At 31.1% G+C, this 25,561-nt stretch overlaps 2 protein-coding genes across 3 annotated transcripts; both read right to left on the minus strand.

Annotated features, from left to right (window-relative positions):
- Nucleotides 1-34: 34 nt before the first annotated feature.
- Nucleotides 35-19,404, minus strand: LOC111717790 (E3 ubiquitin-protein ligase RFWD2; the record flags this gene model as incomplete). 2 transcript variants are annotated; one of them, XM_023493236.1, is given in 25 exon segments in its annotated part: nucleotides 35-128; nucleotides 1,361-1,425; nucleotides 1,968-2,062; nucleotides 3,082-3,160; nucleotides 3,490-3,565; nucleotides 4,301-4,398; nucleotides 5,401-5,449; nucleotides 5,785-5,864; nucleotides 6,271-6,334; nucleotides 7,114-7,214; nucleotides 7,802-7,896; nucleotides 8,880-8,947; nucleotides 10,371-10,432; nucleotides 11,585-11,630; nucleotides 12,067-12,095; nucleotides 12,835-12,905; nucleotides 13,691-13,768; nucleotides 14,374-14,473; nucleotides 16,121-16,178; nucleotides 17,336-17,446; nucleotides 17,550-17,605; nucleotides 17,818-17,926; nucleotides 18,255-18,310; nucleotides 19,038-19,103; nucleotides 19,275-19,404. In XM_023493236.1, coding segments are annotated over 25 exon segments (1,869 nt in total), but the record flags the coding sequence as incomplete, so codon positions are not given.
- LOC111717791 (alpha-tocopherol transfer protein-like) lies at nucleotides 19,361-25,114 on the minus strand (the record flags this gene model as incomplete). Its single annotated transcript, XM_023493238.1, is given in 8 exon segments — nucleotides 19,361-20,789; nucleotides 20,871-20,938; nucleotides 21,461-21,543; nucleotides 22,597-22,629; nucleotides 23,725-23,803; nucleotides 24,453-24,510; nucleotides 24,699-24,772; nucleotides 25,081-25,114. Coding segments are annotated over 8 exon segments (495 nt in total), but the record flags the coding sequence as incomplete, so codon positions are not given.
- Between the last annotated feature and the right edge of the window lie 447 nt (nucleotides 25,115-25,561).

The raw sequence follows: 25,561 nt of genomic DNA on the forward strand, positions 1-25,561 counted from the left end.
AATAAATGGATGAATGAATAAATGAATGACTAACCTTAATTGTACCCTGACTATTGGCCGCGACTATAACATTACTATTCTGTTTCCAGCAAACAGCTGACACAAACTCATTTACATCTTCCTCTTTTCTAGAGATAAAAAAATCAAATTAAATAAAATAGAAATGTAAGGATTGCCAAAGGCGCCATTTTCCATTCAATTCCTTTCTGTAGTTTTGGGTTTCAACCCGAAATACGTAGAAACATTTTCAGTTCAAGATGTATCAATATGTGAAATAACAAAGTCAAGAGTTCTGGAAACCTAAATATTTTTAAAAACAAGCTTGATTGTTGGCAGAACATTTGAAGGGCCAAGGAAGTTAAAAAAGAGATGTAAAAGTTCCTATAAGTTCGTTAATTAGATCGAACCCCACCACCACTTTGTACACATACATCTAAACAGTTTGTTTTTAATGTTTGTGACAGAAACAATCTCAAGGAATAATAATTGTCTTGAAACATTATTTTTTTAAGTGAATAACTGCAAATTATCTTTTTTTCCATCTCATAATCTGAGTTCATTTCCCTTATGTTCATTTGACAGCCCAACATTTTTTTAAAATAATTTTTTGATTGTTTATTTTCTTGTGGTTATATCGCAAGGTTGGAGCAAATCTCAAGGTTTGTACGCAGAATTATTATTAAACAGAAATTAATGCCAAAAGAGGTAAGCTTCTAAAATTATGTAGATAAGATGCCGGCCCCCAACCAATTTTTCCAGCCGGGGAGAAAAATTAAATCAATTAAACCCGGATCTACTATTTTAATCAAAATTTGGTATCTTGGGTTCGTGAACTTTAATCTTAACCCTTATTCCCCGATTTAATAATAGTTTGCGCTATTTATAGAACACACATCATTTATAGACTACCAAATATGCTTAAATATGAAATTTCCTATCATTATCTAATGAAATTCCCTATCACGATCTAGGAATTTTTTTAACTAATGAAATTACCTATCATGATCTAGGAACTTTTATCTAATGAAATTAACCTATCACAATCTAGGAACTTTTATCTAATAAAATTACCTATCATGATCTAGGAATTTTTATCTAATGAAATTACCTATCATGATCTGGGAATTTTTATCTAATGAAATTACCTATCATGATCTAGGAACTTTTATCTAATAATTTCCCAATCACTATCTAGGAACTTTTATCTAATGAAATTACCTATCACAATCTAGGAACTTTTATCTAATAAAATTACCTATCATGATCTAGGATATCTAATGAAATTACCTATCATGATCTAGGAACTTTTATCTAATAATTTCCCAATCACTATCTAGGAACTTTTATCTAATGAAATTACCTATCACGATCTAGGAACGACTTCACTGCATCAAATTTAAACTGGAAAAGACTTTTGGAGAGTCCCTGAACAGAAATATATATTACTTTTAGTTTATAAACAATAAATCAATTAATCAATCAATCAACTAATCAATCAATCAATCAATCAATCAATCAATCAATCAATCAATCAATAAATCAACCAATCAGTCAAACAACCTTAATTAAACCAAAGTATTTTAAAAATCTTGAGAAGAGGTGAAGAAACAGTTGCTTTTCACTTATTCAACGGAATGAAGTTTGATATATCATTATCATTATCATTCAATCAATTAGCCAACGAACCAATCAGTCAAACAACCCTTGACATAACATAAACTAATGACAATGTCTCTATTCAGCGGAATGAAGTTTGATTTATTTTTGCCAGTGTCAGTGTCAGTGTCAGTGTCAGTGTCAGTGTCAGTATCAGTGTCAGTGTCAGTGTCAGTGCCAGTGTCAGAGTCATTATCATTACTATCATTATCATTTTTATCATTATCATTATCATTATCATTATCATTATCATTATCATTATCATTATCATTATCATTATCATTATCATTATCATTATCATTATCATTCACCTTGTAATAGACGTATAATCCATTATTCTCGGACCCGCATGTTATATAATCTCCATCCGTCGCCAGACCAACAAAATTCTTCTCATTCACGTGACCTGGAACCAAATTTAATAAATAGCAAGAAGTAGTGAAACTACAAGGATTATGTAAAAGGGACTATATGTGTAATTTCAAGTAACCCTCCATGCAAGGATGGCACAATGCCCGATTTACAACGGTACCATTAAAAGCGTTGTCTAATCAAGTTTGAATCAGATATCAATGTGTTCAGTTTTTTTTCAACGGTTTATTTTCATATTTGGTTTTTCTGCAAAAAGCGACTTCTGTATTTCTTGTTTATGAGAAGAAATGGAGAAATATTATAACTTAACATTTTTCGAGTCAAGAAAATGACATTAATCAAATTAAGGTTTCAACTCGGAGCAAGTCAAATATATATAAATATATATAACTATAAAGCACTAATAAGAACAGTTTCTCAGTTTTCATATTTATTGATACAAATTGTTTCAGATCTCTCGATCCTCATCAGTCAATAAACAAAGTTTTTAATTTCATGATATATATAGGAACTTTTATCTTATAAATTCCTTATCATGATCTAGGAATTTTTATCTAATAATTTCCCTATCAGTATCTAGGAACTTTTATCTTATAAATTCCTTATCATGATCTAGGAACTTTTATCTAATGAAATTACCTATCATGATCTAGGAACTTTTATCTAATGAAATTACCTATCATGATCTAGGAACTTTTATCTAATAATTTCCCTATCAGTATCTAGGAACTTTAATCTAATGAAATTACAAGCTTGATTGTTGGCAGAACATTTGAAGGGCCAAGGAAGTTAAAAAAGAGATGTAAAAGTTCGTATAAGTTCGTTAATTAGATCGAACCCCACCACCACTTACCCTATCAGTATCTAGGAACTTTTATCTTATAAATTCCTTATCATGATCTAGGAACTTTTATCTAATAATTTCCCTATCAGTATCTAGGAACTTTAATCTAATGAAATTACCTATCACGATCTATATATATATATATATATATAGATATAATCATGTAGTTAACAATAAACACAACCCCTCCCTTCCCGAGCTTACAGTACCTGTGAAAGATCTGACATAGTAGGGCTGGTTAACATTCCAGAGTTTTAACTGTGAATCTGTAGACGCAGATACAAGATCCTTAATCAATCAATCAATAATCAATTCAGTCCACCATTTAATTAATCAATTCAAATCCTAATCAATTAAATTCAACCACTAATCGATTAATAAATCAATTAAAAAATCACTCAATTTAAAACTAATTATTTAAACTAATCAATCTTTCTCAACTATCAATCAATCAAACTATCAATTGAACAAATCATTTAAAATCAAGCAATTAATCAATTTTATCAATCAATTGACAGTTACATCTTTATTTTAACCTTATGGGATTTACAGAAAAGGCTCAATTTTTGTATCAATTCTCAATTCTTTTCTTTTCCCCGTGTTGATGCAATATTCACCTCGTTGTTGAGGAACTTGACGTAACTGACAGCTTTCTTGTGTCCCTTCAATACTGTTAATGCTTTCTTCGTCGACCTAATACAAATAGACATCACTTGACCCTTTCATCTTATTTCAACACAAATAGACATCACTTGGCCCTTTCATCTTATTTCCAAAAAAATAGACATCACTTGACCCTTTCATCTTATTTAAAAAAAAAATAGACATCACTTGACCCTTTCATCTTATTTCAACAAAAATAAATTTTGTCTATTTTAAATTTTACTCAACACTAAAAAGATTGTATTGCCATTGAATTAATATCACATAAAATGATGAAAAAATAACGCACAATAGCAGAAACATATTTATAAGAACAATGATGGAGGAAAATGCTATATCATCCCAATGATATCCAGTATAATTATTAATTCATACCAAATGAAGTTTGCATGCCGCGTTAATTATATATTTAGATTTTCAAAGATTAATCTGAGATTGTAGCAGTGTACACAATGATTACATGACCCGAAGGTTTACCTGAGATCATAGTAGTGTACACAATGATCAGCTGACCTGAAGGTTTATCTGAGATCGTAGTAGTGTGCACAATGATCTTATGACCCGAAGGTTTACCTTTGATTGTAGTAGTGTACACAATGATCACATGACCCAAAGATTTACCTGAGATCGTAGCAGTGAACTCAATGATCAGCTGACCTGTAGGTTTACCTGAGATCGCAGTAGTGTACACAATGATCAGCTGACCTGAAGGTTTACCTGAGATCGTAGTAGTCTACACAATGACCATATGACCCGAAGGTTTACCTGAGATCGTAGTAGTGTACACAATGATCAGCTGACCCAAAGGCCAGATTGTATGGAGAACCAGGGTTAAACTTTACACAGCAAACATTCGCCTTCGCCTAGTTTTCAATAAATCGATCAATTTATCATTCAATCATATTGCATTAATTTATCACTCAATCATATTGCATTAATTTATTACTCAATCATATTGCAGTAATTTATCACTCAATCATATTGCATCAATTTATCACTCAATCATATCGCAGTAATTTATCACTCAATCATATTGCAGTAATTTATCACTCAATCATATTGCAGTAATTTATCACTCAATCATATTGCAGTAATTTATCAATCAATCATATTGCAGTAATCTATCACTCAATCATATTGCAGTAATATATCACTCAATCATATTGCAGTAGTTTATCACTCAATCATATTGAATCAATATATCACTCAATCATATTGCATCAATTTATCAATCAATCATATTGCAATAATTTATCACTCAATCATATTGCATTAATTTATCACTCAATCATATTGCATTAATTTATCACTCAATCATATTGCATCAATTTATCACTCAATCATATTGCATCAATTTATCACTCAATCATATTGCAGTAATTTACTCAATCATATTGAATCAATATATCACTCAATCATATTGCATCAATTTATCAATCAATCATATTGCATTAATTTATCACTCAATCATATTGAATCAATTTATCGCTCAATCATATTGCATCAATTTATCAATCAATCATATTGCATCAATTTATCAATCAATCATACTGCATCAATTTATCACTCAATCATATTGCATCAATTTATCAATCAATCATATTGCATAGAATCAATAAAACGACAAAGGATCAATCATGACAAAGAATCAATCACATGTCAAAGCATGAATCACATGATAAAGGATCAATCGTATGACCAATGATCAATCATATGACAAAGGATCAATCATATGACAGATGATCAATCCTTTGATCAAATAACTTAAAAAAATAAAAATAAATTATAGGCATATCTTTAACGAACAAAAACTTAAAACTAATTCCATATTAATGCAAATTAAAATAATTTTTTTTTTAACTGACCTCTAGGCTTGCTACAGAATGTGCTGAATTCACGGTCCACAGCTTAACCCTAAATATTAAATAAAATTGCACTTTTTTATAGTTTAGTAAATATTCCACCCCCAAAAATAAGTTAAAAGAAGTATAACAAATTTAAAATTCATCGCCGTGGAATTTTCGTACAAACTGTTTAATTTTAATAGTAAAATTATCTATGTACATTTTCTCATTTTTAGCCCGCACTAGTGAATTTTACGAATACAAAATTAACTATCACTAACAATATGAAAAAAAAATTGAAGTGTTCATACAGAATCTAAAAATCAGATATTAGTTACTTGGTCAGTTTACAAAGGTTGAATCCGATCCTTGAAATAGTCAGATAACAAAAGCTAAATTACTGACCTGGCATCGTCTGAACCGCTGGCAATGAGTTTAGTGTCAACTTGATTAAAGTCAACACTCCAGCATCGCTTCTCGTGCTCCTGAACATATTTATTAATTACACACACAGTGGGTAAACAACATATTGACAAAATCCTCTATATAAAATAAGACGACATTTAAGGTCGACCATAATAACTTGATAACATGCTTCAGGAAACATAATCATGACTTATATTTATAATTCTTACTACTTCCTTTGAATCAGAAGAAAATAACCAACAAATATTTCAATGCACTAAATAATGCATTAAAAGCTGAAAGAATCAATAAATACATTAATCAATGAATAACAAAAATGACAAATGAAAAACGAACAAAACAAACATCTATGAATGATATAACCAATAAATCAAAGTGAGTAAATGACAGGATGAATGGAAGTCTGAATGAATGAACAAATCAATTAACAAAAGAATGAAAGGATGAATAAAAGAATGAATGAACCTGGAATACAGATGTACGTTGTCCTGTGACTGTGTCCCAAACACTAACCGTTCCCTCATAATCACTTTAAAATATTCATAAATAAAATAAGAAAAAAAATAAGAAAAAAAAAATTTGGTTTTAAGTATTTTGATTTATTTTAGGTTAGTTAAAAATTTTACTTTTTTATTAAACAAATAAGTTGAAGGGTTATCAAAAAAAACTTTCAAAATTTTCCTGTCTTTTAGTGCTGACCCCGGAAGTCCCCCCCAAAAAATTGTAAAAAACATTAAGCTTTGTGCTTTCAGCCAAATCGAGGATGGTCACTTCCATAGTTGTCAAAAAATTGTTTTGGAATGACCCGGAGATCATAACTTTTGTAAGGATATTGTTGTTCTTGATCGCTTGATCTCGATATCCTATATGGGCACTTTTAAATTTGAGGATCAATGCTTGATCACTCAATTAAAGTTATCTATGCAGGGTATCACTAACACTGGAATCGAAGAGGAATTTAATCCTTTTCTGGACTACAGTTCTACGTATAAATCTGATTATATATGGTGAAGCCAACCCCCCCCTCATGAATTATAATTTTTTAGCTATACGGTTGTATCACGCAGTGCAAATTATTTCAAGTTTATTAATAGGGAGTTTTATTACAATACCAAAATGGAAAATCTTGAATACTTTTTGCGCATTTTTGACGTTACTTGCGGATTTTCTTGATACCTTATAATTTTTTTTGGCAAACTGAAAATAAAAAGAATTGTTAGGACCAACACTTTATGATGTAAGTGTTCTTTTTTTACATAACGCAAAAAAATTATAAAAATGTACGCTTTCACCAAAATGTTTTGTTACCTGGAGGCTAGAGTGTTTTTGTGGAATGCACTCCATGATATGCAGGATATCTTTGAGGAGCAAACCATCTCCGAGCTAGGGTAATGGATCTCAACCATATCCTTCATAATCAATCAATCAATCAATCAATAAATCAATCAATCAAAGCTTTAGGGATGTCCAATTATCCATATATCAATTTCAAGATGAATTTACTTAATGCAAGAAAGAGATATTGTCTTACAGCTCGTGTTTAGGTAATATAATAAAAATAAAATAAATTGTTTTGCATTCACAGAGTGTCCCAAAAGAATTATCTAAAATCTATTGAACCTTTACCGATCGATTGATATCAATTAGTAGAAGTATTAATAAAGTTGTGACAGTTGAAAATTTTAAATTTTGGCTTAATTGAGATTATGCAAGACCGCCAGTTATCAATAAATCAATATTATTTACATACATTTAATTAGTATCAATCGATCGGAAAATGGTGAGTAGTGATTACTACACCGTCTAGTGTATAAATGAGCATTTTTTGGGACACCCTGTTTATTTCTCAAGAATGATTTTTAAAGCCAAGAGAATGAAATCAAGGTCAAAAAGCATTTATTTTGCTTTAAAAAAAAATTTCTCACACAAGTACTAATTAAACGATAGAAAAAGACCAAAAGATGATTTTAGAGCACATTTTAAAATAAATCAATACCTTAAGAACAACATTATAATCATAGATCTTGATCCGTTTCGTGACCCCGGCAATAGCGAAGAACTCTTGATCCTTGTCAAACTCAATACTTGACACTTCACGAGGATATAATCAATGAGAATACAGAAGGTATGTTTGTTTAATAAATACTTGACACTTCACGAGGATATAATCGATGAGAATACAGAAGGTATGTTTGTTTAATAAATACTTGTCACTTCACGAGGATATAATCAATGAGAATACAGAAGGTATGGCTGTTTTATAAATAAATAATAAATAAAATGGTTAACCATCATCCCTCGGGATGAGACGTATTGAAACTTAATTTCAAGTAACCACTGATTTGTGCATTTTACACTTCTAACACTATATAGAAGTTGTCAGAATTTGAACCCTTTTCGAAACTAAAACAACGACATTTTTATGATTATTTCATATCTTCTGTTAATTTTTAAAAACTTGCCTTTCGTTAACAAAACGTTGCCTAACCCTTTCACGGTACATTCCAGTACATTTCATGTACCGGGTCGAATTTCAACTAGTCAGGGCAAGCGGTACAGTACATAACCGACCATGCACACGGGACTTTACGCCAAATGAATGATACCATTCTAGATGAAATTCATGTGCTATGTGGACTGTAAAAATGGCCGGTCTGGTATATTAAGAATTCTCAAATTTAGCAAAGTCAGAACCGGGACAGTAAAGAAGGTAAACATCTTAGGGGAGTAGGGATGAAAATGTTATTCTCTATATGTATCTTTGAAGTAGTAATCCGAATATAGCTGAGAAACTTCTTGATCAATTAGCCTAAAACTTTGATTGGGGAACTCGGTCGCACAACGGGATTGTTCATAGCTTGGTTTAAAATTTCTTAGTCTAGTGGGCTAGCTTTTATAGAAAAGTTTAGTTTAGAGGCAAAGGGGGTTCCCTAGCTAGTAAGGATATAAAATAGAAAAGTTGACAGGGCTACAAGACTATAAGAACTAAGTCAGTTGGATAAAATATTAGCTAGAAGATAATTGTTTTTATGAAATTAGATTTTTTGGTAATATTAATTTTTGCGATTATATTCCTATTGAAGAATTGCTGTAAATATCTGTAGTGTAGTTCAACGTACTCAATGGTCTCATTCCGCTGTATCTATACATAATATAATTATGTATACTGCTGTACTGTACATGAATGAACTATATCTAAACATAAGGCAATTATGTACACTGCAGTACTGTACATATATGTACTGTATCTAAACATAAGGTAATTATGGATGCTGCTGTAATGTACATATATGTACTGTATCTTATTCTAAATATAAGGTACTTGTGTACACTGATGTAGTGTACATATTAAAAACTGTATCTAAATATAAGGTTACCATGTCCACTGCAGTACTATACATATATACTGTATCTAAACATAAGTTACTTATGTACACTGCTGTATTGTACATGCATGAACTATATCTAAACATAAGGCAATTATGTACACTGCTGTAATGTACATATATCTACTATATCTGAACATAAGGTAATTATGGACACTGCTGTACTGTAAAATAATGTAAATATATGTACTGTATCTAACCATAAGATACTGTACATATATGAACTGAATCTAAATATAAGGTTACCATGTCCACTGCAGTACTATACATATAATACTGTATCTAAACATAAGGCAATTATGTACACTGCTGTAGTGTACATAAATAAACTTAATCTAAACATAAGGTAATTATAAACTCTGCTTTACTGTACATATATCAACTGTAATTAAAATTAAGTGCATCGTATTCACTGGTGTACACTGTACAATAAGCATGAACTATATCTAAACATAAGGTTATCATTACACGGCTGTACTAAAAGTATCGGTATACTGTATGTAAACACAAGGTTATAATGTACACTGCTATACCACATAAATGTAATAATAATGATAATAATAAATGTGCAGTACTTAAAAATAAAATTATCATGTACACTACTATACTGTACATATATGTACTTTATTAAAAAGGTCATTTTGTACAAACTAGTAGTGTACAGTGTCCCAAAAACATGGAAATTGAGAGACGAATTGAAAGTCGTCTTTGATTTATGATATTTAATGCATGGCAAAGAAAGTATACAAAACGAGGCTGTACGTCTGACGAGCTTTTCATTAAGTTGTATACCTTTCTCGTGTCTTAAAAATTAACGAAGATATTAGATATTAAGACAATTTTGATTCATTAAATGAATTTAAATTTTTACAAATTTTGTAAAATCTCAGTCAATTTTGAAGATACAAAAATGGTAGACCACATTTTTAAATCTCTAGACCAGGTATTTTAGATATTAGATGTTTAAACTGGAATACTGCAATAATTGTTAATGGAAGAATGACGCATGGTTCGAAGACGATAGAAAAGTCGTCACTTAATTCACATGTTTTTTGGGACACCCTGTACATAAATGTGCAGTATCAAAAGTTATTATGTAGTGCCGTACTGTACATATATGTACTGTCTCTGAACATAAGGTTAGCATGTACACTACAGTACTGTACAATGGAACTCTACCTGGTTAAATGATGAAGACAATCGGAGAAAGTATCTAAACCGTTCCATTTATCACTTGTATCCTAGAAAAAATAAACATAAAACATTTTTTGATGTTCCTGCAATCAAATATTGTGAGTGTACTGTGTACATAGTAAGCTAAAAGAAGCTAAAATACTGTGAATTCTGTACTGCACATAACAAGGAATACTGCCTATGAGGGCAATCTTTTATCAAATCGATCAAATACAGATCAACGGAAAAACTTCTTTACAAATAGAGTTAAACCGGTTTGGAATGCACTGCCGACGGAATTAAATAACTCAAGAAGAAATGTCAAGATATTAATAAAGAAGACACTTCGAAATATTTAAGACAGGACTCAAGAACATAACTTTCTAAATCTGATCCAGGAAACAGTGTAACGGAGGATGATTCTTAACTGACCACTGCTCCGTCTAGAAACATCAAGAGTTTTACCTTATGGACCCTGAGGTCTTCTACAAATTATTCTACAAGTATTAAAAGTAAATACTAAAAATTCTTAACTGTGTACCTTGTACCATGAATTCTGAACAAGTACAATGAATGCTTTACTCTATTATGTGAATTATCAAAATTTTCAAATTTAAATGCTTCATCCACCACGGATACTAAACGAACACTGATGCATCTATTCTTGTTTACAAATTCCGCCCAGAGAGAACTGGTTTCAATATATACGCAGAGTATACGCAACTGCAATTAACTTTCCTTGCATTATAACCATGGGCTTGCCATTCTTTGAACTTTATGAAGCGAATATTCATATGATGCATAATTCACAGTACGGTAAATTGTATGAGTAACCTCTACTAGACTGTATGCCTATGTACTGTATAAAGTCCACTATGTACTGATTAAACTCTACTGTTTCAACATGTGCTGTATAAACTCAAGTATGTAAATATATTCTATATGAATATATGTGTGGTGCCATGTACTGTATAAACTCTGTTGAATGATGTATAAACTCTACTGTGTACTGTATGAAGTATACTGGGTACTTATAAACTCTCCTGTGTACTTATGAGCTCTGCTGGGTACTTTACTTATGACATCTATTGTGTACTTTGTAAACTATACTATGTACTTATGAAATCTACTGTGTACTTAATTAGTGTTATGAGCTATACTGTGTCCTTATGAAATATTGGTGTACTGTATGAACTCTACTGTGTACTGTTTGAACTCACAGGTTGAGGCTCTAACGTTGCACCCGGAATGCTCAGTTCATCCATCCTGTAGAACAAATTCATTGGTTAAAACTGTTGTGGAATTTATAATTGACGAAGAACATGGCGATTTAAAAAACCCTAAACTCATATTTTGTATAATAAATATTCTACAAAATCTGCGTATTGAAATCTCAAATGAAAAGAGGTTTTAAAATTGCCCCATTTGTAGTCAACAGCTAGATTTCGCAACTTCTCTATGTTATCAAAGGTTTTATTTAAGCTGAGGTATTGCTTGAACTTTCACTGGCTTGGTCAGAGTTTAGTTTAATATGAATTCTTGGTCAGAGTGTTTCATCTTAACAACCCGTATTATTAGTTAGTACTTGAGTTAAATTTATAAAAAGGCAGAATATATATTCAAAGGGGGGGGGGGTGCATGACACTCAAGCCCCCCCCCCTCAAACCCTGTAAATACCAGATTGTTAGGACAAAATATTTACCTGGAGTTCTTATAGCACGTGACTAGATCCTGGATTCACAAAAACTCATTTTCAACAAAAATTTATTTATATAATGTATTTATGAATTTTAAAAAAAGGGTTAATAATCGATAATATTCTTATCTTGATGCAATGTTTCTTATAAAAGAAAACCTAGGAAAACTTAATTTTTAATTGCTAAGCAGTTTTTTAAAACTTTTGTGCTGTGAATCTTGAGACCATGTGTCGAGCGCAATCTTATGCAGATTAATTCAATTCCCCTTAATTATCCCGTCATACCCGGGATAACCTTAATTATCCCGTCGTACCCGGGATAACCTTAATTGAAAGATTAAGCATTGATCCTCAAATTTAAAAATGCTCAAATTGCATATCGAGATCAGTCATTCAAGATTAACAATATCCATACAAAAGTTCCAATTTCTACTTTTTGTTGTTTTCCCAAAATACGGGAACATTTTCCCTTGATTTTTTATCTAATTTTATTGGGTTTCAAAATTTAGATTTAAAAGCATCAATGGCTTGACTTTGACTAAAAAGATATTAACTAGTTTAAAATAAGTTTCCAAAAAAAAATATATATGTATATATATAAATAACTAGTTTAAAATAAGTTTCCAAAAAAAAATATATATGTATATATATAAATAACACTTTTTAAATTTAATTTTTCCAACCAATCTCATATTTTTAACTAAATGTTTACTGCCGATAAAATTTTTTTTAAATCTTAAAAAAGTTAGCATGAATTCAAAATAAGTTTGTTTCCTCAAAATGATGATGCATCCTAAGTCTACGGGCAGGAAGGTCATTAGGTACACCCACAAGAGCACTCTTATCTGTAACATAGATGCATTTTTCATATAAGGTATTTACCCTTTTTTTAAATGATTTATTAATATCATTAAGCTTAAATTGAGATATATTCAAAAATCAAATAAATAGATATTATTTTTTCCCAGGCAAAATTGTTCAATTTTGACCGTCCATAATCCTTCCTAGGGGTCATGTGAATTACAAAATTTTTGTTGGGCCAAATCGGTTCAGCCGTTTGAACTTTTTTTGGATAGAAGCATTTAAACACACCTACAATCCAAATTTATAGTAATATTTTATATATAGATTATGTGCGTTTTGGATAGAAGCATTTAAACATTAGGATAAAGATTATGTGCGTTTACATATATTTCTTTAAAATTGCTTGGAAATTAAAGAAAACTTGAGGCAGAAGAATTTTAGCAACATAATTTAAGCTAGAGGTTTTAGTTAAGGGGGGAGATGAAAGACCAAAGCCTCAGGTTTCCAAATCTATATAATAAAATAAGACATTCGTATGTATATATGTTGCGTAAAGCCGGCCAAACGTCTGGACCGATTGGGCTGATTTTTTTGTGGACACTCATGTATATGCTCAAAAAATTTAGAAATTTTTTTCTTCAAAATTTAATTTTTTTTTCCACGGGCAATTCCGGGCCCTCCAGTTAGTAACATATAAAAATCAGAAACAAGAAACTATCCTTCTGGTTTAAGAAACCATGTTCTGAAATATAAAGAAATTTTCCCGTAAATTGTCGTCTTTATTTTCCTAAATGAATCCGTACCCTTCTATCTGCATGATCTCTACCTGCTAGTATGTTGAACCCAGCGATCTGAGAGAACTCAAGAGAAGGAACTACACTGGCATCCGAATTAGAATTATCTCCTAAAACATCATCTTTATCAATTTAAAAAAATCCGTCTTGGTTTTAAAACCTAATAAACAGTTTAAAATCAAATCTGGGGAACAGAACTCATCAATTACCTTAAACACAGGATTTTTAGTCCTTATTCTTTGGAACTTGTATCTTGGTATTTCCAACTGTGAATTTTGCTTTAAAAATTGAAAAAAAAATTGAAACTTAAAGTTATAAGGATTGAAAAATTATAGGTTGTAGCAAGTGCTACTGTTCTTTTCCTTTAGTTTTTATTAATTACCTTAACTTTGAGATGTAGATTAAAAACGTTGCTCAATGCTCAATTTGAATATCAAATATCTGTCCTGTCTTGTCCTGTCCCTGTCCCTGTCCCTGTCCCTGTCCCTGTCCCTGTCCCTGTCCTGTCCTGTCCTGTCCTNTGTACTGTACTGTACTGTACTGTACTGTACTGTACTGTACTGTACTGTCCTGTCCTGTTCTGTCCTGTCCTGTTCTGTCCTATCCTATCCTGTCATATCCTGTCCTATCTTGTCCTATCCTGTCTTATCTACTCTTTAACCTGTCATATTCTGTCTTATACTAGACAATTCTGTCCTGTCCTATCTATCTCTACCTTCTGGATCATGAAGTACTCCTCCTGTAGTAGCGGATGACTCTAGCTCCCTAAGTAGGTGTGCTACTCTATCCAGATCCTCCTGGATCACTGCAGACTCCTAGAACACAATCATAATTATCCTATCTATATATATAAATTTGAAATATCTGTTCGTCTATTTGTTTATCTGTATGTCCGATCATAACTCCAGGGTGGCCAAAACTTTTTTGAACCCATCCGTACAAAAATCCGTACATTTTCAGAAGAAATCCGTACAATCCGTACAATTTTCGAAAAACAATCCGTACAATTTTTTTTTAAAAATCCGTACAATCCGTACATTTTTTTAAACCAATCCGTACATTTTTTTAAAGATCCGTACATTTTTTTAAAAAATCTGTACAATCAGCACAATTTTCGAAAAAAATCCCATTTTTGAAAAAAAAACATTAAAATTCAATTTTTCATTCATTGTCTTTTGTGTTCAGTTCATGTAAGAGGGTTTAAACTTCTTCAGCAAGAATCAATCTGTAAAAATTGGCTTCATACATATATACAAACTAAATACTGGGTACATGATACTAGGTGCATGATACTGGATACTGGATACATGATACAGGGTACATGATACAGGATACAGGATACAGGATACAGGATACTGGGTACAGGATACTGGGTACATGATACTGGGTACAGGATACTGGGTACAGGATACTGGGTACAGGATACTGGAACATCTTCTTGAATAAGCAATCAAATAAGTACTTATGGAACATATTCTCAAATAAACACTTCTTGGACATATCTCGAAAATTATGAATGAATTTTGATTGTCAATTGAAACATTAATCAATCTAATATTATTTAGAATGCAGAAAATAAGTTAAACTAACTTCATTTTGACGAGAATTTTTTTTTATTTTCATGAAAAATTTGCTGAAATGAGTGAAAATTTAAAAAAAACGGTGTATTTTCCAGTACAATCCGTACAATTTTAGGGTTAAAAAAAAATCAATCCGTACAATCCGTACATTTTGGCCACCCTGTAACTCAGAAACCCCATGAAACTGCCTAAGATTTGAAACTCAGTAGAATCCCGGGAATGATTTTATCTTGGTTTGAAAATTTAAGTTGCATGGGTTGAATTTGCGGTTACCATCTAAGTCCTAAATCCTTAATTTCGGTTTTTGTATCCGGAGCATCAAATCAAATCAAATCATGAATGTTGGGGAAGCTTTAGGCTCCATTTCTCAGCCTAGAGTTTCAATTCCTAAATGAGGAATGGTTTTTCAGCCCGGATATGAACTCAATTCTGACCTTTGCAATGTATCTATAGCTAAAGGTTAAATTCCAATATTTGGTGACGAAATCCCAGCAACACGACCAAGTTTGAGCCATGCAACCATTTTTGGCACCCATTCATTCATGAAGGATCATCATTATGGTAAATATGAATACATGATAAAAGTGATTAAAATGACTGTAGAGTGTAGACGTTATTCTAACTTGCCTGTTCATTTATAGAGTGGCAGACCAGATTCACAATCGTGAAATTAATAATTCTAAAAACAACTTGCGCATTTATGCGGCAGCAAAAAAAGACGTAAATCGTCGGAATTAAATATTTTTCTAGATAACAAAACGACGATATCTTAGCTGAAAGCCAGGTTAAAAAGAGTATTGTGTTTTAGTCATGCCATTTTTTTTAATGGAGGGTCACTTGAGATTACTGTACTCGGTTCTTCTCCTTGGTAGAGGAACTAACCTTCTGAATTTTAAACAGTTCTTCATCCTTCTGCCTTTTCATATGCTGTAGGAACTCTCTAGATAGATAGATAGATAGATAGATAGATAGATAGATAGATAGATAGATAGATACATAGATAGATAATTAGATAGGTAGATAGATAGATAGATAGATAGATAGATAAATAGATACATAGATAGATAATTAGATAATTAGATAGATAGATAGATAGATAGATACATAGATAGATAATTAGATAGGTAGATAGATAGATAGATAGATAGATAGATACATAGATAGATAATTAGATAATTAGATAGATAGATAGATAGATAGATAGATAATTAGATAGATAGATAGCTTTTATAGAAAAAATACCTTCAAAACACATATCTCAATGAAAAACATCAGAACAAAACCTAATAAACCAAAACATACCGTCACACAGCATATCTTACAACAAAACATCAATATTCAAAACATATTCACAACGAGACATATGAAACTAATGAAATGTTTAATTTTACTTTTAAGTGAAAATTAATTACAATACAATATGTTTGCTTTTGATCTGTTTTGATTTGATATATTTTATTTTAGATATGTTTTGTCCACTAACAATTTTTGTACTATGATATGCTTTATATTTTGATATGTTTTGTTTTTAAAATGTCTGTTTTGATATGTTGAATAGTTAGATATGTTTGGTTATGTTTAGTAGTTGGATATATTTTGATTTGATATGTTTTCTGTTAGGTTTTGTATGTGCTTCTATTATAGATGAGAATGAAAAGAAGGATTATCATTTTTATAATTTTTTTCTATTATGACAAGACATATTTAAGAAAATGAAGACATTTCTATGTAAATATATCCATTACTTTTAGATATTTCAATATTTAGATTACTTATTTTTTTTAGCTTTTTTACTTTCATTGGACGTTCACTGGAAGTAATTTTAAAAATCTTCTACATTCAAATCAATCTCTCCCTGAGAAGCTGCTGCTGAGCTAGAAAAATTAATAATCTACCTGAGAAGCTGCTTCTGAGCTAGAAATGAATGAATAATCTACCTGAGGAGCTGTTGCTGAGCTAGGAATGAATAATCTACCTGAGAAGCTACTGCTGAGCTAGAAAAGAATGAATAATCTACCTAAGGAGCTGCTGCTAAGCTAGGACAATTAATGATCTACCTGAGGAGCTGCTGCTGAGCTAGGAAAAAGAATAATCTACCTGAGAAGCTGCTGCTGAGCTAGGAATGAATGAGCTTCTAACTGATCCTTCTTAGTCCGTAGAACTGATATCACGAAATCTATCTCTGGCAAGCTCATTGAATCAGAATTTCTAAATTTTGTATCTTGCATTAGCAACGTTTACTCTCCACCCTCCCCAAAATGCAGTTTTAAAATTTAAACAAAAAAACATTTTTAGTTGAAAAAAAACTTACTTGGCAAGAAAGTCTCTGATTCCGCCAACATTTAGACTCAGAGATGAGGGGCCAGTCTAGGATCATTGTTATCATCATTATCATCATTATCATCATTATCATCATTATCATCATTATCATCATTATCATCATTATCATCATTATCATCATTATCATCATTATCATATTATTTTGTTTGTAAACAATATTGCAGTACCTTAAGTTTAGCAGCTAGGCTCTAATTATATCCAGAAACCAGTTATTTTATTTGTAAACAATATTGCAGTACCTTAAGTTTAGCAGCTAGGCTCTGTTTATATCCAGAAACCAGTTCGTTAAGCAGGAAGTTTGGAAATATATCTGTCAAGGACTCTATACTGAAACTACACTTGGGACACCTAGACATAGATAGATAGATAGATAGATAGATAGATAGATAGATAGATAGATAGATAGATAGAAGGAAGGATACATAGATATATATATAGATAGATAGATAGATAGATAGATGGATTAATAGATAGATAGATGGTAGAAAAATAGATATATAGATAGATAGGATTTACATTATACAGTTATAACGATGAATTAATAGAGATACAGAATACAGATAGTTAGATTGATAGATAGATTATTAAAAGATAAAAACTTGGAGAGCTTTAATATATTAGAAGGATAAATGGATAGAGAGTAGAAGTTAAGGATTTACGAGTACAATTTATTTACCTAGGAGATTGTTCAATTGTCTTCTCCAAACAGCTGTGACAAAACGTATGTCCGCACTAATCAATCAATCAATAAATAAAACGATAAATCAATAAGTTAATCAAGTTAATAAAGCCTCATTAACAAAGAGACAGACCGGCTATGTAAGGTATTTAAACTGAGTATGCAGTGTTGTGGACAAATTCTTTATATGTCTCAAATGAATCTTAAAGAATTTGTCCACAACACTGCATTCTTAGTTTAACTACCTTTCATAGCCGGTCTGTCCCTTTAAACGATAGATTAACTTTGACAGTTAATGAATAAAAAAACTTTATTATATCGATGAGTCCATTAATGAGCCCGTCATTTAAAAAAAGGGGACCATCAATCAATCAATAGGTTGGTAAAAGGTTTTTGTTTTCAAAACAAATGTTTAATCAATTGCGCAATCAGACCAGTAAATGTAAAATCAATGAACCCGTCAAATGAAATTCGACGAAAAAAGCATTTAATTGGTAATGTCTGTATGTTTACTGACAAATTAATTAACCAATCAATAAAACAAGTTGAAAAGTATATATATGAGATCACAAAATCATCATTATTAATATTATTGGTAATCAATACATCTTACATATATCAATAGTCTACTATACCATTGATCAATAAATCAATCTAAGTAAAAGAAAAATCAATAAACCAATTTACAGGTTGGTAAATTCTGAAAGCTTATCGAAAAATAATCTTTACATCAAAATAAAAATCAATCAATCAAATAATTAATTTTTCGATGATTGGTTCCTTTGTCATGTAGGGCTCGTTTAGAATCTCAAAACACACTGGGCACATGTAGTTTACATTCTTATCCTTTATATTAAAATATATATTCAGATTTATAGGACTAAATGTAGGATCTCTACACTCAATTTAAAAAAGTGGCATGTCCGATTTTAAACGATACCCTTACAAGCTTTGTCTGATCAAGTGTGAATTACAGTTTAAACAGGATTTTTTAGAAAATCTGAAAATTTTTAATTCCTCGGGTTTTGACGAGTGCCCAAGTTTGATTCTCTTTTTTGGTTGTTCTCCGATGCCAGCCATTTTTGAATTGCTTAAACACAATCTGAAAATATTCAGTTTATATCTGTAACACTGGTTATTAAGTATATTGTGGTTGTTACGAATATATATATGTATATTATATAAAGATATTTATCAACTATATTTCAGTAATATTTCTTTAAATTTGTTTACAACGTGTAAATTTTTAAGCTGTTCCGGACCAATTCCAGAACGGAAATATCTTACGGAACTTTTACGGAATAGATAGGAAACTAAAATTTACTTAGAGCATAATGGGATGGTTTGTGTCAACAAAAAACTAAATCAACGATGAGAAATTAAAAAAAGTAAAAAAAAATCGAAGATTTTCTAAAAATGCATTTTGGCAGATTTTCTCAGGAATGCTAGTTCAAAATTAAAATGTTTTAATTGTTATAAGTTTTTGTAATTATTGAGCAAATTCCGTTTTTCACTTAAATATGATATTTATCACATTTTCAATTACAATCAAATAAAGTACATTTGAATAATATATCTGAATATTTGTATGACAAAAATTGTTCCTTTCTAAATGTGAATAACATTTAAACTAATACATATCACTACATAAACAAACCTCTTTTTTAAAATCTTTTAGTTCAACTCTTTTCTCAAGGAATTCGCTATTTCAGCTGCCTTAAATATTACACCAAACATTGATGCTCCAAATAGTGTAAGCGCACAGTAGGAGTTCTGTCTGTACACATGCAGACTACCGTTCATTTTAAGTAATTTTTAGTACACTTTAAGTACATTTTTAGTACATTTTAAGTATATTTTTAGTTACACGGTTTTACAGATCTACATAAAATTAAATTCTTAACAAAATTAGAGATTTTCACTGAATATTGCTTTATTTTTTTAAATGTTGAATTTAAAGTTTTGAAATTCTGAAGATTTAACTGTACTAAAAAATTTAGTTATTCTTGGACCGGTTCTAAAAATTTAGTTGTTCTTGGACCGGTTCTAAAAATTTAGTTGTTCTTGGACCGGTTCTAAAAATTTAGTTGTTCTTGGACCGGTTCTAAAAAGTAGATTTCCTGTCACAATTGTCAAAAAGAAAATAGTTCTAAGGAACAGTGGAATTTTTAGAGATTTCAACTTTGATCTATTGATCCAATGAAGGGTTCCAGACAGTTGGTTCCAGTTACTAGGGTTCCTGGTGGTTCCTTACAGTAGGGTTCCAGTCAATAAGGTTCCAGACAGTAAGGTTCCAGGTGGTAGGGTTCCTGATATTTGGATTCCAGTCTGTAGGGTTCCAGACAGTAGAGTTCCTGACAGAGGGGGGGTTCCGTTCATTTGAGTTCTAGTCAGTAGGGTGCCATACAGTATAATTCAATACAGTTGGGTTCCAGACAGTTGGGTTCCAGGAGGTAGGGTTCCTATCTATTCATCCGGAAGAGTTCCAGAGAGGCAGAAACTTGGATAAGGATGAGAGTCTCGTTCATAAACCTTAACAGAGAGTTTTCATTTTAGAAATTAAACTTCAAAAAAAGAGAGAAAAATAATGGCTTAGAATAATTATGAATTGACCTGTTGTGGTAACTGATTATCCCTGTACCCGTATCCCTGTAGAGCCACGAAGTAGTCTTCCATCTTAGCTGAATACAAGAGCAAATACAACTTGTATTTTATGATTAAACATTAAAGGGACTGTGGAGTGGACGTAATTCCAACTAGCTTTCCATTATTAAAAGTGACATGTCATTGTACGATTCACAACAATAAAAATGTCATGCGGATATATGCTGCAGAAACAATGGATGAAATTGTCAGAATTTAAAAATGTTCAAGCTAAAAACGACTATATCTTCCACATCAGATACAGGCTTAAAGAATGACGTTGTGAATCGAGCATACCACTTAATGGAGGGTCACTGGAAATTACAACGACAGCTCCTTTATGGAAGTAATTGCAAAAATTAAAAGAAGTATTGAGTAAACTGAGTATACTGAGTAAAATGAGTAAAATGAGTAAAATGAGTAAAATGAGTATAATTGTAGTTGTTCAATAAAAAAATGTATGGATGTTAATTATAACTACAATCAATTATAATTATGGCAAGTTTAACCATTATGGTAAAAGTATTATGGCAAATGTAACAGAGCCACTCATGTCCTACCTAATGCTAGTTGAAGGCTTGAATTATTAAATGCCGGTTGTTCTCCCCCGTACTCAGCCGGTAGAATACTTCGTGGTACATACCTAGATATACAGTACAATTGTACATACAGGGGCATATTGCGAAAAACTATAAATTATACATAACAATCATCTTTACTCAGCCGGTAGAATACTTCGTGGTACATGTCTAGATATACAGTACTATTGTACATATAGGGGCATATTGCGTACACTATAAATTATACGTAACAATCCTCTTTACTTAGCTGGTAGAATACTTCGTGGTACATACCTAGATATACAGTACTATTGTACATACAGGGGCATATTGTGTACACAATAAATTATACATAACAATCATCTTTAATTAGTCGGTAGAATACTTCGTGGTACATGTCTAGATATATACTGTACTATTGTACATACAGTGCATATTGCGTACACTATAAATTATACATAAGAATCCTCTTTACTCAGCCGGTAGAATACTTCGTGGTACATTGCCTAGATATACAGTACAGATATTAAATGTATAGACAAGGGTCTATTGTGTACGCTATAAATTGTATATAACAATCCACTGCACTCAGCCTGTAGAATGCTCCGAAGCCGGAAATTTAAGAGAGTAAACATTTGTGGAGATTTTAATTCAAGAAATTAGAAAACAAAAATAGAATGTGAAAAAACCACATGAAATTATATTTCTTAAAAATAAGGTTTCAACAAAACTGCCTGAACCTGTTCATGAATACTCTGAACACCGCCGGTAGAATACATGTCTAAAAAGTTTCAAGTTTATTTTATGTACTCTGCGGTGCCTAGAAAGTACAACTACACAGTGTACACTGTACACTGTACAGATAATGTATATTATTATTGTGTATTAGTATTCTATGTGGCCGGGGAATTCAGTGCTATTGTACAATGTAAATACAGGGGTTTATTGTGTTCATTGTCAACGGTATATTTTTATCTCTTGCTGGTCAAATCAAATCAGATCAGACTTTTAGAGTTGTCCAACGTCCATAAAATGAGGTAAATAATATAAAAAATATTTCCTTTAAGTTTAAAAGAAAAAATCTTATTTATTATAGCTAAAAAATGAAATTCTGGATGTTTTTTTATATAGTTTACCTGTAAAGTGATTCTAAATCTCCGCCATGGAACCTAAATAATATCTTATTTGAAAAATTTTTATTTTATGAATTTCTTCTAAAATTTTCAGCATTTATAAATTTATGAAAACTCTATGAAACAGTCTGAAACTCTCTGAAACTCTTTGAAACTCTTTAATCTCTTTGAAACTCTTTGAAACTCTTTGAAACTCTTTGAAACTCTTTGAAACTCTTTGAAACTCTTTGAAACTCTTTGAAACTCTTTGAAACTCTTTGAAACTCTTTGAAACTCTTTGAAACTCTTTGAAACTCTTTGAAACTCTTTGAAACTCTTTGAAACTCTTTGAAACTCTTTGAAACTCTTTGAAACTCTTTGAAACTCTTTGAAACTCTTTGAAACTCTTTGAAACTCTTTGAAACTCTTTGAAACTCTTTGAAACTCTTTGAAACTCTTTGAAACTCTTTGAAACTCTTTGAAACTNGGGGGGGGGTTATTTTTCAAGTTTGTTCTTTTTCTTATACTACAAGTCAAGAAAATTTGGACCAAAAATGTCTTACTTTTTTATACTTAATTGTAAAATCACCTATCCTATCCCTAATTTTATCTGTTAGGAAGGATTTTACTTTTACCTAATTCTGTTCCTAATTTTATCTGTTCGGAAGTGTTTTACTTTTACCTAATTCTGTTCCTAATTTTATCTGTTAGGAAGGGTTTCACTTTTACCTTATTCTATTCCTAATTTTATCTGTTAGGAAGGGTTTTACTTTTACCTAATTCTATTCCTAATTTTATCTGTTAGGAAGTGTTTTACTTTTACCTAATTCTATTCCTAATTTTATCTGTTAGGAAGGGTTTTACTTTTACCTAATTCTATTCCTAATTTTATCTGTTGGGAAGTGTTTTACTTTTACCTAATTCTATTCCTAATTTTATCTGTTGGGAAGTCTTTTACTTTTACCTAATTCTATTCCTAATTTTATCTGTTAGGAAGTGTTTTACTTTTACCTAATTCTATTCCTAATTTTATCTGTTGGGAAGTGTTTTACTTTTACCTAATTCTATTCCTAATTTTATCTGTTGAGAAGTGTTTAACTTTTACCTAATTCTATTCCTAATTTTAACTGTTAGGAAGTGTTTTACTTTTACCTAATTCTATTCCTAATTTTATCTGTTAGGAAGGGTTTAACAAGCGCAAACACAACATCGAACAGATATGACTCATTCACTGAAAAAAGAACATAAAGAATAAAGAATCAAGATCTAGAAGCTTCCAAGATTCTGTGACTAAAGTACTATTGTATGAAAATCAATCAAAAAAATAGATTGACGACTGAATGTCACAAATAAATTTAAAGTTCAAAGTCGACTTTTAAGTCCAATTGAAGTACAATATTAAAACCAAATCTCGAGACATTATATTTTTTTTTAAATGTTAAATGTTTAGTAAGTTAAAAGAGTGTGGCGATGCAACACAAAGTGATACTAAATAAGTTATAACTTACCTATATGCAAGGAGAATTGATTTCAAGGAGGGGGCGATATGGTTTCCGTACACTATGCTGTGATTGCTGAAGAACTAGTTTTTGCGTAACAACAATAATAAAGATTGTAAACAATAACACAAATGATAAATAGACATCTCGCACATCTCTGACGTTAGATGAAGATTCACCGTATATAATAACTCAGGTTTGTTTACATTAGATCGGCTGCCTTTATTATTGTTGTTACGCAAAAACTAGTTCTTCAGCAGTCCAAAAACGTCACAGCAAAGTGTACGGAAACCCTATTGTCCCTCCTTGTATTCAATTCTCCTTGCCTATATGTATTTCTCTGAATCAACACAAAGTGATACTAAATAAGTTATAACTTACCTATATGTATTTCTCTGAATCGAATTGGGAAAGAATTCTGTACCATTGCAACCATGTCCTAGATAGAAAATAACTTTAATAAAACTAACTAAATAAAAAGACAAAAAACACCAACAAGACAGACAAGACAGACAAGACAGACAAGACGGACAAAAGACAGACAAGACAGACAAGACAGACAAGACAGACAAGACAGACAAGACAGACAAGACAGACAAGACAGACAAGACAGACAGATATAAACACCTTAACGTAGTCCACTGTCATCTGCATGACATGATACCAACCGAACCCTGCCATATCAACAATTGCCACCATTCCTGAACAATCAATCCTTTTTTATAACTTTTAAGCCTACGTCGTTTATATTAAAAATCTAAAAAATGTGGAAGATATCGTCGTTTATTAGCATACAAACTGTTAAATTTCTTCTGACAATTACTCAATTGTTTCTGTATCAATTTTTACAAAAAAAACACAATTAAAAAAATAAATTTTCAAATAAAATTCTATCTTCATCAGACAACTCTTATAAATGACGGTTGTGAATCTGATTCACCAATCTATAAATAGTAGTTTTCTTAAAATAATTTCGTCTACAATCCTTCTCAGTAAAGAAACTAATTACCTGCAATTTGTGTTTTGGGTTCCCGACCCATCACCTAAACAGAAAACTATCCAAACAGAAAACTACCCAAACAGAAAACCTATCTAAACAGAAAAACTATCCAAACAGAAAACTATCCAAACAGAAAACTATTCAAACAGAAAACTATTAAAACAGAAAACTATCCAAACAGAAAACTATTCAAACAGAAAACTATCCAAACAGAAAACTATATAAACCGAAAAACTATCCAAACAGAAAACTATCCAAACAGGAAAACTATACAAACAGAAAACTATATAATCCGAAAAACTATCCAAACAGTAAACTATCCAAACAACGATTGCTATAGCACGGAGCGTTTTTGGTTAGTTTTTCCTATATTCTCAGTCAGGGTGAGAATTTGGCATAAATTAAGCAAATGTTTATAATTAACAATTTTGGAAACAAATCAAATGTCAAATTTTGACCCTTTAAGAAAATACAGACAAAACAAATTTAT

Source organism: Eurytemora carolleeae, unplaced genomic scaffold (genome assembly GCF_000591075.1).
Source record: "Eurytemora carolleeae unplaced genomic scaffold, Eaff_2.0 scaffold2054, whole genome shotgun sequence".
NCBI classification, from domain to species: domain Eukaryota; kingdom Metazoa; phylum Arthropoda; class Copepoda; order Calanoida; family Temoridae; genus Eurytemora; species Eurytemora carolleeae.